The sequence below is a fragment of the Hydractinia symbiolongicarpus genome, chromosome 8 (genome assembly GCF_029227915.1).
Source record: "Hydractinia symbiolongicarpus strain clone_291-10 chromosome 8, HSymV2.1, whole genome shotgun sequence".
In the NCBI taxonomy this organism is placed as follows: Eukaryota; Metazoa; Cnidaria; class Hydrozoa; order Anthoathecata; family Hydractiniidae; genus Hydractinia; species Hydractinia symbiolongicarpus.
Window position 1 is genome coordinate 22567124 of NC_079882.1, and position 13306 is coordinate 22580429.

Sequence of the window (13306 nt, forward strand, 5' to 3'; positions counted from 1 at the left end):
TATCTACATGTTAAAAAATGTTTTCCATTCCTAAAACAATTTCATGGCTATATAAATGAAATTCAAATGACTAAAACACAACAAATTGTATACATTTTGTCTATATTTGTGGTATTCACTACTCAAAAAGTTATATTTTATGCACATGATTTTTTTCATTTTTCTGTTGAGTAAACCTACTCATAGTAACAAAAAAGGGAAAATGGTATTTGCGTATGTAAAGGCGATTTCCCTAAATAAGCTGCTACACCTGCTGTTGTGGTGGCAAAGCCATAAAAATGAAATTTTCGCTTCAGCAAATAGCTATCTCCACGTGCAGGGTGGATACAAAAATTTAAACAAGTTAGTATATTTTTTTACAAAGTTGAGCGTTAAAACTATGCAAGGCCTAAAAAGGGCGTTTTTTATTAAGCGCAAAAAATTGCATTAAGGTAGCTTACTTAATAACAGAGGATAGCCTTTTATAAAATTATTTAATGAGGATATCATAGTACGAGACAGTTCCAAAATTTAGTTGATTGGTTCCCATGGTTACCTGTTGCTAGGTAAAATAGGAGCAAAATATGACATTTTGCTACTCGACGTTAAACCAGAAAAACATGCGCTTTTTAAAGCGTCTTATTGGCTGCGCATGTTTCTCAAGGGTCACATGTAGTGATTGAGTGAAACGCATTTTCGCAAGGTTGACTCGTCTCCCAGACAACTGATGTGGTTTTTCTTGGACGAAAAAAAGGCTAAAACCGGGCAAAAATGGACAAGATAAGTGAAAGACAAAACTGCAATTTAAAAAACAGTTTCACTTAAGCACTAGGTAATACTAAGGCCTGCATCCACAGAAGAAATTGTAAATCATGTGTTATTTCGATCTTGAGAATTCTTGCTTCGCATAGATTCTGAATTAAACGGCAAAAAACTTGTTTAAAGATTATTTTATGGACATTCTTGACTTACAGATCGACAAAAGGTGTACGGCAGCACTATTTCGACCTAAAAAGTACCAAATACCTAAGACCTTAAGTCTTAAGTCTAATTGACGACGACTAAGCTTTGACGAGTTCACTTCGGAGGGTGCATCGTTAGGACAACTTTCTGACTGCGTGTGGAACACCACATTTGATATTCATAACGTCATAAATTGTCTGAGGAGGCCCTAAAGTATCATCCAGCTATTGCAAAGCATTTAACATCAACGGAGGGGCAAGAAAGCTGTCTAAAAAAGGGGAAAATTGTTGCTATGTGTGTTGCTATGCACTTATACTTGCAGTTGCTTGCAAAAAGTGCCAGATTGCGCATTAAAAACCGAAATTTGTCATAAGCACTACTTGCCATGGTATTATAAGATGAATTTGCTGTCACAAAACAGGTAAAAGACAATTCTTGAAATTTAGACATTATTTGTTGGTAAACCACCTTAATAAAATGCATAAAAAGCCAAGATAAAGAAAATCAAGCCATTTTTATGAGATTTTGGGGCCACTTGTTTTATAAAGTCATCAGTGAAAATACCTCGTTCATTATCTGCACGCTTTAAAACCCTCCAGAAGATTAAAAAAAAAAATTACATACCATATGTTCATCTAAGAACAGTGAATATGTCGTTTATTATTTTATTTTTGTTGCGAAAAATTACTGTACCACGAAGTAAAGAATGATTTTTACCCCATAGGGGCTATTTATGTGGAAAGATTTTTCTCGGAAACCGGGTAAATGTTTCAGCAGGGTACCAAGTCGAGATTTCGGGTTGTTAACAAAGTTTTAACAAAAGTAAGTTGCGTTCATATGAGGAAAAAACATTTACCGCCTACCGAGATCTCGGGTGCGCATAATCGAGATCTCCGTAAGCCGGTACTTTTGACCTAAAAAACTTATTCAAAAACAAAACATGTTTTGCAAGTGAACAAGGAACATCAATTGATGTTATTTTAACAAATAAACAGAGGTCTTTTCAAAACACTATGGTTACTGAGACTGGACTCAGTGACCATCATCTGATGATTACAACTTTCCTAAGATCTCATCTGGTAAGATTGAAACCAAAACTAATTGTTTATAGAAGTAACAGAAAGTTTGTTAAGAGAAAGTTTCTTTCTGATGTTAGGAATACACGTTTTGATTTTAATGAAAATGACCCTGCTTCAAATTACGACCACTTGACAAAAACGTTTAGTTCTATTATTGAAAAGCATGCCCCTTTAAAACAGAAACTGTTCAGGGGAAATGAAGCACCTTTTATGAATAAAGAACTTAGGCAAGCCATTTATACCAGGTCAAGATTTAAAAACCGATACAATAAAGATCCTACTGAAGAAAACAAGATTAACTATAAAAAACAACGAAATAAGTGTGTTGGCCTCAGAAAGAAAGCCATAAGAATGTATTTTAAAAATGTGATAGATTCTGGGATTGTAGAAAATAAAACTTTTTGGAAAACTATTAAGCCGTTTATCTCTTATAATAATACGCCAGTTCCGTGTGTCTGTAACAGGCAAAGTGGATATGTTCATTTTCCTATGATCTTACCGAAATTTTCTTTGAAGTAACCGAAAAATGCATGTCTAACATGTTAAATTTTCTGACGTTACGGCGCGACGTCAATAATACTACTTTAACGTCAATATCCTATATTAAAATAATGAAGCCATTACAGTGCATCTAAAACTTTGAGGGCAAATAACTTGGAAACGAGGTGGTGACGTCAATGATTTTTCACCGCGTGGGTAACTAGGGACCACCTAGGACCAATTTGGGTAATTTTCCCAAACCTGGGTCCCCGAATCTGTTTCGGAATGAACGGGTTAATTACGTCATCAAAAATCTTCAAACCCTAATATCTCTGCAACCGTTTACCAAAAGTACATGATCCTATACATTTTCTTAATCAGTGCTTCAAGATCTATACGATGAAGGCAACAGGTATACAAATTTCTTAAAAAAAATTTTGGGTTTTGACGGTTCATTGCTGACGTCAGCAAAATTTTTAATACCCTATATCTCCTTAGGCGTTTGTCGAAAACATATGATCCTATACATTATTTTGATCAGCGTTTTAACCTCTACACATTACAGGCAACGAATAAACTAAACTTCGCCAATTTTTTTTGTACCTGCACTGCTGACGTCAGCAAAAAATCTAAAAAAACCTATTTTCCATTGTCCCTCTGCCTAAGTGGATTACTCCACGGGCCTTATCGACTAGTCTCTTATAATAATACGGAGAGTGTGTCTGTTTGTGTGTCTGTAACAGGCAAAGTTGATATCGTCATTTTCCTTTGATGTTGCCGAAAAAAATCTTTGATGTTGCCGAAAAAAATATGTCTTCTTTGTCGTGAAAAGCCGCGAGTTTTGTGTGGTTTGTTAAATGAAGTTCTAGCACAAAGTAACGGAAATTGTGTTTGCAAAAAAGATGGCTGTCCTTTTTAAGCATTTGTCTTCTCTTGCCTTCAAAATAAATCTTTACAAAAGCATTTAAAAAGGGGCATGGTATATAAATGAAGTATAGAAAGGTTTCTGTAAGGTTTGTTTATGTTTTTTAAAGTTTTGATGATATTATTGGTGCGAGACATGTTTTTTAGCTAGCATCAACCACAACAACAACAACTAGCTAGCTAGGTAGCTAGGAATTTATAAATATGTAGCCATGTTCTTTATACCTAGCTAAGTCTCCAGTTTATATTTAAGTGACCAGCTATAAGCTGCTGTAGCTACCTTATGCTAGCTTCAGTTTTATGTTGCTTTTTACATGTAAGCTAATCTTAGTGGTCTTTGCTAAGAATGTGACTGTAACTTATTTTAATTGACATTTTAAGCTTAAATTAACAAGCCACAACAACTTTTAAAAAAGTATTACATAATATTTAAGAAGAGTTTAAGGACTGTTTTTAAGCAAATAATGTATTTTTCACAATTTGTGTATGCAAATAATGTATTTTTCACATTTTGTGTAGGTAACTAAACTTATATACATCGGTTACATGCAATATGACGAAACGATTCTTATTTAACATGCAGTAATTCTGGTACCTTAAGTGTAGTGATTTTTGTTGTTCTAGATGTTTTGACTAAAATGTTTTTGTTTATGGCATTTTGTCTCAATTAAGAAAAGTTTCAACTTTTTTGAGGGAGTACAACACCGAAAAAACTTTTTTTTTTTTATATTTTGTATAAATTCTTACCGGGCAGGACTCTGTACAACATACCGAAACGACTGATCCCTCTCTATTTATAAATTTGATGCGTTCCAAATCACAGTTTTTTGAAATTTTGGGTAATATTTAATGAGTACAAGATGCAAATACTGATTTTTGTTGAATCAGAAGTATTTCCTACAAACATTCTTTTTTACACTTTTGTGGAGAAAAAGTGTATGCAATATCATCAGAATAACTGATTTTGTTGCAAACTGTTTTTCTTTTTCACATTTTGGATTGAAATATTGTTATAAAGGGCATATATCAATAGACATATATATACCAAAATAATTAAATTCTGCAAACTTTGATTTTGTTGTTCACCTCTCATCTTTTATATTTTGATTAAACTTTTGAGGAAAACCATAGGAATTATTTAGAATTTGTATTTTGTGTTGCAAATTTAGGGTAAAAAATTTAACTGTTGTGAGGGAGGACCATATGCAATTATATATACTAAAAATAATAATTTGATATTCTACAAGTTGTATTTTTGTATGCACTTAAATGACTGCTTTTTCTGAGTTGAATTTGATGGGTTTCATATCAATTTTGTGGAAGATTTTATGGGTGAAAACAATATAAAACATGCCAATTGAACTGATTTTTGTTCATATTTTGATTTGCTCCTCATAAACCTTTGTGTTCTACATTTATTGTAAACTTTTGTGAGGAAGGACCATATATATATATACAATGTTTTCAAAATAATGATTTTTGTTGATTTGAAATTTACTCCTTGCTCATTGCTTTTTCGACATTTCAGTGTAAGATGTTTGGTAAAGTCAGTACGGATCATGAGACAAAAAAATTGTTTTGTTAACCGGTTAATTTTTACATTTTGTGCATATTTTTGCGGGAGAGGATGGTATGCAACCGAATAAATGATTTTTCCAAGTGTAACTTTTTGTTTTTTGGTGTTTTGGGTTTGTTTAAGTTTGGCTTTTTTATGTTGTTTAGGTTGTATTGTTGTATAAGCATTTAGGGAAAAGACAATGTTTAAAATGCATAAAGAACTTATTTCATAGATCTGTGCTTTCGACATTTCAGATTAAAATATTGAAGATGTATGCATATTTGAGATGTTTTATTTCTGACATTATTATTATTGTTGTCGTAACTGTCTGGGTTGTGACTGTCAATGTTGTAACTTTCTACTAACTAGATTTTACACCTTGCACGCCGTTGTTTTTCATATTTTGTCTGACGTTTTGTTGGGAGGATTTCATGCGATTTGACATTTGATATTTTGTGTTAGATTTTAAGAACTTTTTTGTTAAATTATGACTTATATACTTTCTTTTTATGCATTTTCAGATTATTTTTTTTAGTAAAAGGCATATTCAATATACTGAAACATTTGCTGATGTCATTAAAATTCAAATGACAGAACTTTTCAATTGTTTTTCTGCCTAAGTGGATTTTTCCACTGGCCTATCTACTAGTGATATATAATTAAGAAGATGATGGAAATTATATTCCTTTTTATTTGCTATCATAAATACAGACATGAAATAAAGGAAAATGAGATAAGATGCAGTTAATGAGCAGATATTATTACCATGCAACAAGAATTTAAATTTGGACGAAAATTCTATGTAGGGTTTTGGTTTACACGTGATCAACGTTTTTGTATACAAAGATATGAAATTCCCACTGTGATAATTCCAAACTTTATCTACATTAATCTTCATTAATATCATCTATACTAATTTCTGTTTAGAAAATTATTCCTCGTATTAAAAGACATGTCTCATTGCAGGAAAAAAAAACTTTCCAAAACAGAAATGTAACTCAGGAAAAGAACACATCTGTAGGTGTGCATAAAAAAACAGTAGAAGAAAATGAGGAAGAAGAGGAGCCTGATCTAGAGTTTAGCATCGATATGCCAGAAACGACTATTCAATCTGGTAAGTCTGTGGCTGCCTTATGAATATAATATCATTTTTTCATTGAAAACTTTATTTTGTTGGATAGATGAGTAAATAAAGATAAACAACATAGTTTTACCACATTTCTTTGTTTAAAGTAACTTCTTACTTGTTGCATCTTAGGATTGACATTCCTACTGACTTATCAGCTACCAGGAGACACAAAAAATTGTCTTGAAAATAAATTATGTCTCTGGATGGCTAAAAACCTTGGAAGCGATTTTTTCATTCAAATAAAGGGATATATTGGCAAGAAAAAAATAGAATTATCCGCCACAATAATAATGGAGGTTAAATTGGTGGACGAAGAAGACAGTATACTAACTCTGACCGACATTATGTTTCAAATAAGAGTTGGTCTAGATGATCCTGGTCTGAGACTGGAATGTAAATTGAAATACGAAAGTACAAAAGTGTCACAAAATCCACTTATTTTTATGGGTAAGAAAAGTAAAGTTTGTTGCTTTCTCTTAATTAAGAGTATAATATCTTTAGTAACTTGATAAAATGTTTTTCTGCATCAACAAAAAAGATGAAGGAAAATAAAAGTTGTACATAGATTGTATATAATTCATAATTCTGATATTTACATTCCAGGTGCGATTGAAATTGCGTTTACAGGATCAATTAGTTTAGAGTTTGCAATGGGTGGCATAATTGAGCAGCCGTTTGGAAATGAAAACCTTGCTTTTGGAAACTTATACCTGTCTGTAGGGTATTCATTCGGGCCTGTTTCCTTACCGAGCTTTGGTAAGATATTATTTTTTAAAAAAATCAACTTATTATTAATTTCAGATACCAAAATTAAAAACATTTTGCCGCAAGCAGGAATACATGGAACCAAACAAACCATTTTGGAGATACGGATGCGAAGATAGTTTAGTCTGTCAGACAAATCTAAATTTCTTATACTCATATTATTCCTCATGTTGTATCTAGCCCCCAACATGATTGCCCTCGTCAGAAAGGTATCGTTCAAGTTAAAAGAAAAAGAATCGCTAAACATATGGAACATATGAGAAAATATCTATATAATAATACGCCAGTTCCGTGTCTCTGTGACAGGCAAAGTTGATGTGTTCATTTTCCTTTGATGTTACCGAAATTTCCTATGAAGTAACCGAAAAATGCATGTCTAATATGTTAAATTTTCTGACGTTACGGCGCGACGTCAATAACACTACTTTAACGTCAATATCCTATATTAAGTTAAGGAGGCCATTACAGTGCACTTAAAACTTTGAGGCCAAATAACTTGGAAACAAGGTGGTGACGTCAATGATTTTTTACCGCGTGGGTAACTAGGGACCACCTGGGACCAATTTGGGTAAGTTTTTTGAACCTGGTTCCCCGAATCCGTTTCGGAATAGACGGGTTGATGACGTCATCAAAAACCTTTAAATCCCAATATCTTTGCAACCGTTTGTCAAAGATACATGATCCTATACATTTTCTTAATCGGCGTTTTAAGATCTATACGATGAAGGCAACAGGTGTACAAATTTCTTAAAAAAAAAATTGAGTTTTGACGGGCCAATGCTGTCGTCAGCAAACTTTTTAAACCCTTATTTCTCCTTGGTTGTTCCTTAGAAAATATATGATCCTATACATTATTTTGATCAGCGTTTCAAACTCTACACATTACAGTCAACGAATAAACTAAACTTCTCCAAATATTATTTTTTGTATCTGCACTGCTGACGTCATAAAAAAAATCTAAAACAACCTATTTTACCATTGTCCCTCGGCCTAAGTGGATTTCTCCACGGGCCTTATCGACTAGTCTCTTATAATAATACGCTAAGTGTGTCTGTGTGTCTGTGACAGGCAAAGTGGATGTATTTATTTTCCTTTGATGTTGCCGAAAAATGCCTGTCTAATATGTTAAATTTTCTGACGTTACGACGCGACTAAAATAACACTACTTTAACGTCAATATCCTATATAAAATTAATGAAACCATTACAGTGCACCTAAAACTTTGAGGCCAAATAACTTGGAAACGAGGTGGTGACGTCAATGATTTTTCACCGCGTGGGTAACTAGTGACCACCTAGGACCAATTTGGGTAATTTTCCCAAACCTGGGTCCCCGAATCCGTTTCGGAATGGACGGGTTGATGACGTCATTAAAAAACCTTTAAACCCTAATATCTCTGCAACCGTTTGTCAAAAGTACATGATCCTATACATTTTATTGCTCAGCGTTTCAAGATCTATACGATGAAGGCAACAGGCATACACATTTCTGGAAAAAAACATTTTGTGTTCTGACATGTCTCTGCTGACGTCATCAAAATTTAAATGACGGTTGTTTTTCTCTGTTATCCTGCCTAAATGGATTTTTCCACGGGCCTTATCGACTAGTCTATATAATAATACGCCAGTTCTGTCTGTCTGTGACTTTTGCAAAGTGGATAAAATTTCTTTGATAAAGTCTATAAAACATCGTCTATAAATTTGTTCTGTATATTACCAAATTTTGGCGTTAAAGCAATATTGACGTCAAAGGAAAGTATATTAAGATTAGTGAAGCCATTGCATTGCACTTTTAAATTTAAGGCTAAATAACTTGGAAACGGGTGGAAATAACTGACGTCGTCTCCTGCGCAGGCAACTAGGGACCACCTGGGACCAATTTGGGTAAGTTTCCCAAACCCGGGTCCCCGAATCCTTTTCGGAATGGACGGGTTGATGACGTCACCAAAAAACCTTCAAACCCTAATATCTCTGCAGCCGTTTTTCAAAAATACGGAATCCTATACATTTTCTTGATCAGCGTTTCAAGACCTATACAATGAAGGCAGCAGGTATACAAATTTTTAAAAATTTTTTTGAGGGTTTGACTGGCCATTGCTGACGTCAGCAAAATTTTAAAACCCTTATATCTCATTAACCGCTTATCAAAAAGACATGATCATATACATTTTCTTGGTCAGCGTTTAAACCTCTGCACAGTACAGGCAACGAATAAACTAAATTTCGCTAAACTTTTTTGCAATTGCACTGCTGACGTCACCAAAAAATCTAAAACAACCTATTTTTCCATTGTCCTTCTGCCTAAGTGGATTTTTCCACGGGCCTTATCGACTAGTAACCAATAAAAGTAGTTTGAACAATGATAACATTATGATTATCAAAGATGGTGCTCAGATAACCAATGACAGTGAGCTTGCTGAATTATTTAATGAACACTATATAAACATTGTAGAAAAAAGTAGTGGAACCAAGCCAATATAAATTGATTATCGAAATTCCTTAGACAAAGAGAGACTAATTAATTAGATAATTAAAACATACGAGAGTCATTCGAGTATTGTCAAAATTAACGCCTGCAACGAAAATATAAATTTTTTTAACTTTGAGGAGGTAGATGACGAACACAATCAAAAAACTTTTTACTACATAAATTCCTCTCCAGGTAGAGACAAAATACCCCCAAAGCTTGTGAAGTTAGCTAGTGAATATCTGATTGGCCCATTGAAAAATGCTATAAACAGCAGCATAAAATTGAATATTTTTCCCGATGGAGCCAAACGTGCAACGGTAGCACCTCTTGACAAAGGAGGCAAAGACAAACATAGCATTAAAAATTTTAGACCTGTCATTGTGTTGAATGTCTTTTCAAAATTCTATGAAAACATAATGAAGGATCAAATCATGTCTTTCATAGAATCGAAACTTTCAATATTTTTGTCAGCCTAACGGAAAAACTATAATACACAGCATGTCTTCATTCGTTTACTAGAAGAATGGAAATAAAAACTTGATAAGAATTACGTGGTTGGTGCAGTCTTAATGGATCTATCAAAAGCTTTCGATTGCGTGCCACATGATTTACTAATCGCTAAACTTGAGGCATATGGATTTGAAATTAATGCCCTGAAATTTGTCCTGTCATACCTAACAAATAGAGAACAATCTACTCGTATAAACGGACACTACATTCTTTTCCAATGATTCTTTCAGGTGTGCCGCAAGGATCAATCTTAGGCCCGATAATTTTTAATATTTTTCTTAACGATATTTTTCTTTTTATAACCAGAAGTGACCTACACAACTATGCTGATGATAATACATTGTCAAGCTTTTTCCAATTCAATTCCAAACCTCATTAAAATTTTAGAAGGTGAGTCTGACCAGGCATTAGCATGGCTACATGAAAATAAAATGATTGCTAACCCTGACAAATTTTCATGCATTATAATCAGCAAAGATAGGGTAGAAAACACAAGTAGTAAACTGATAAGAATCGGAGATAAAAAAATATATACGCAAGACACAGTCAAACTGTTAGGAGTTAAAATTGACAATAACCTTAGATTTAATCAGCACTTAAATGAGGTTTGCAAGAAAGCATCTGCGCAACTAAATGCTTTGTATAGATTTAAAATCATACTTCCTTTTAAAGCTAAGAGTGTCTTAGCAGAAAGTTTTGTGTATTCAAACTTTAACTACTGTCCACTTATTTGGAATTTCTCATCTTCAAAATCACTTTCTAGGGTCAAAAAACTCCATAAGCGAGCCCTAAAATTTGTAGATAGCGGATATTCAGAGAGAAAAGAAAAGTACATTTCTAGCAAGAACAAAAGTAACTACATGAAAATTATGCGAATACGAAATCTATGTATAGAGATTTTTAAATCTCTTAATAATTTAAATCCGCCATTTATGTTAGACATCTTTCAACGCAGCGAAACAAACAGGCCAGTACGAAGTCAATATTTAAATAATCTTAAAACATTGAACTTTAATACTAAAAATTTTGGGGAAAAATGTCTTCGCTCATTGGGGCCTAAAATTTGGAATACCTTACCTTCCGAATTGAAAAGTTGTAACAGCCTTAAAAAATTTAAAACAAAACTAAAGGAGTATGATTTCAGTCACTCGGTCTATTTAAATAATTTTTCATAATTTTTATACATTTTTCATAAAACTATAAACATATTTTTGTCGGATTTGATTAGTTTCCTGTATATTTATAAGTATGTATTTATTTATTTTTTTATATCAGGAAGCTATATGTACATAGTTATTTCTCCGACGTTAAATAAATTAAGAAGAAGAAGAAGGTAATACATTTTCCAATATGAACAGAAGTTTCCTCGGTAGGCGAGATAAAATTATGTCGATTCGGCATAATTTTCAAAAAAAAAAATAAAAAAAAAATTAGAATCTTATCACAATAAACAATAGAAAGTTATCACATGGTGTTTTCTCACCCGAGGAAAAGTTTTCTTGCCCATGCCATATAAACAGAAAGTAAAAATTATATCATGCTGAAATATTTCCCCGCTAACCGAGGAAATAATTCCCATATACAGCCCCTTAATTAAATAATATCGACGTATTTCGACAGACTTATATCAAAATTACAAGGTTGTATTATGTATTACTATTATTTATGTTATTTACCGCTTATAAAATCCAAATGGAAAGTAGGTCCAAGTGCGTCAAGTTGAATTACAGGCGGTATATGCTGCTACTTTTAGGGGCATTAAAACAAATAATTGAATCTTGTGTCCCCTAATAAATGTCATACGAAGTAAGTCGCAGAATAATCAGGCAGTTTCTTACGTATATAAAGTATGCCCACTTGACTAGCTTGATATACCCTGGATTTGCCACTGCATGTATCATGTAAATTAGGTAACACAGATATAGACATAAATATGCACAGGGTAAAAGAATAGCAAGCAGGTTGGTACTTGAAAACATCAACAATTTTACTTACCATTCTCTGAGCAACCATAAAGTTCCATTCGCAAACATATGGGATCTTTATCATCGGTGTGTACACGTGTTGCATACAAACGAACATGGGTAGCTACCATTGATGTTATAAACCAGTTGTATACTACATTGGTGTTGTCAACATTTCCTGTGAACTTCTGAAATGTATAATTTTAGAAACAGAACGAACTGACATTATAACAAAAAATTAAATTCCTTTAAGAAAATCCAAAAGAACGTGTTGTGGGTGGTATTGCACTACCGGACCATCTTCACTTAAAACAAAATATTGCACTCAGTATAGTACAATTTATTGCAGTAACTGGCGTACAATTCTGTACAATTATATACAAGTAAGATATAAATAGTCCACACATTTGTTTGAAGTAGGTTGCAGGATAATCAGGCATCCATTTATTCAGTTTATTTGAAATTATATCAATAGGACCTTGATACTAGTTTCTTTATCAAACTGATTTGATTTATAAAATTATTTTGGAAATCTTCAACGGGTTCATTAAGATTTTGTGGGATTTACTTTTGAAGATCGCACGCGACCGCCATTTTTCAATTCCGTATCTATGTTTGCAGCATCTAATTTTGCATGCAAGTCAGAAATTTAAAAAAAAAATGCAAGTAGAATGCTTGATCATTTTTCAATACACCACAGTAATGTACACATTTACCTTGTCGGTGTGAAAACGCGTCCAATTTTTCCCATTGTTTGAGTATAATAGTCTAAATTCTTTTATAAAATTTGGAGCATGATTTGGATCACCTTGGGTAGCAATTCCATTGATTATTGTTTGATTATAAAAAGAAACCTAAAAAGAAAAAAGGAAGAATGACAATGTAGAAATCGACGTTGTCATAAATGGAGCGTTAGTACCTCCTAATTCTTCTTTCAGAAAATGTTGGTTAGTTATTTAAGTCGAAGAAAAAGTTACTATAGATTTCAATATTACACACACTTGCAAAGCCACGTCAAAACACTTTACATAGTCTGCGCACATTATATTGAGCTATTTTTTGGTCTACAGGTACATTGTAAATATCAATTTAACTGGATAGTCGCCTTGATGGTCACAAATTTTTGCGCATTATATCTATCACTTGAGCTCCCCATTCGTTTAAACCCGAAGTTAAAAGTATGTTGACACCTAATTTATTAAATAAAAAAGTGAACTAAGCGATATTTAAAGCATTGTCATTGAAAAATGTTAAAAACCCCTTTGACATCTTGACAATACCTGAAACCATTCTGATTGATAATTATCTTTACCACTACACCATGTTCCTGAAGAATAAAGTCTTCCACGCGACGGTAAAAACACGTCAGAAGTAGTATATGTTGAACTACTTGATAATTGACGGGAAGTGATCAATCCATTAGCCATTCCCAGAGGAGTGCGATCTGTACATGCTGTACGAAAGTAAAATATTACTGAGGTAATCT

The 13306-nt window shown here is 33.1% G+C and overlaps 1 protein-coding gene across 5 annotated transcripts in view; it reads right to left on the reverse strand.

The window, feature by feature from the left end:
* Positions 1–13306, reverse strand: part of LOC130655618 (receptor-type tyrosine-protein phosphatase S-like) — a 54956-nt gene that overhangs the window by 15644 nt on the left and 26006 nt on the right. Inside the window, exons 3-5 of one of the 5 annotated variants that reach the window (XM_057458389.1) lie at positions 13101–13273; positions 12537–12674; positions 11852–12005 (exon numbers count right to left, since the gene is read on the reverse strand). The exons of 2 other annotated variants lie outside the window; for them this stretch is intronic. In XM_057458389.1, coding sequence (XP_057314372.1) covers positions 11852–12005; positions 12537–12674; positions 13101–13273 — 465 coding nt within the window. Of the gene's footprint in view, positions 1–11851; positions 12009–12536; positions 12675–13100; positions 13274–13306 lie in introns of all 5 variants that reach the window. 2 more of the 5 variants (XM_057458388.1, XM_057458387.1) reach the window with 2 other exon arrangements.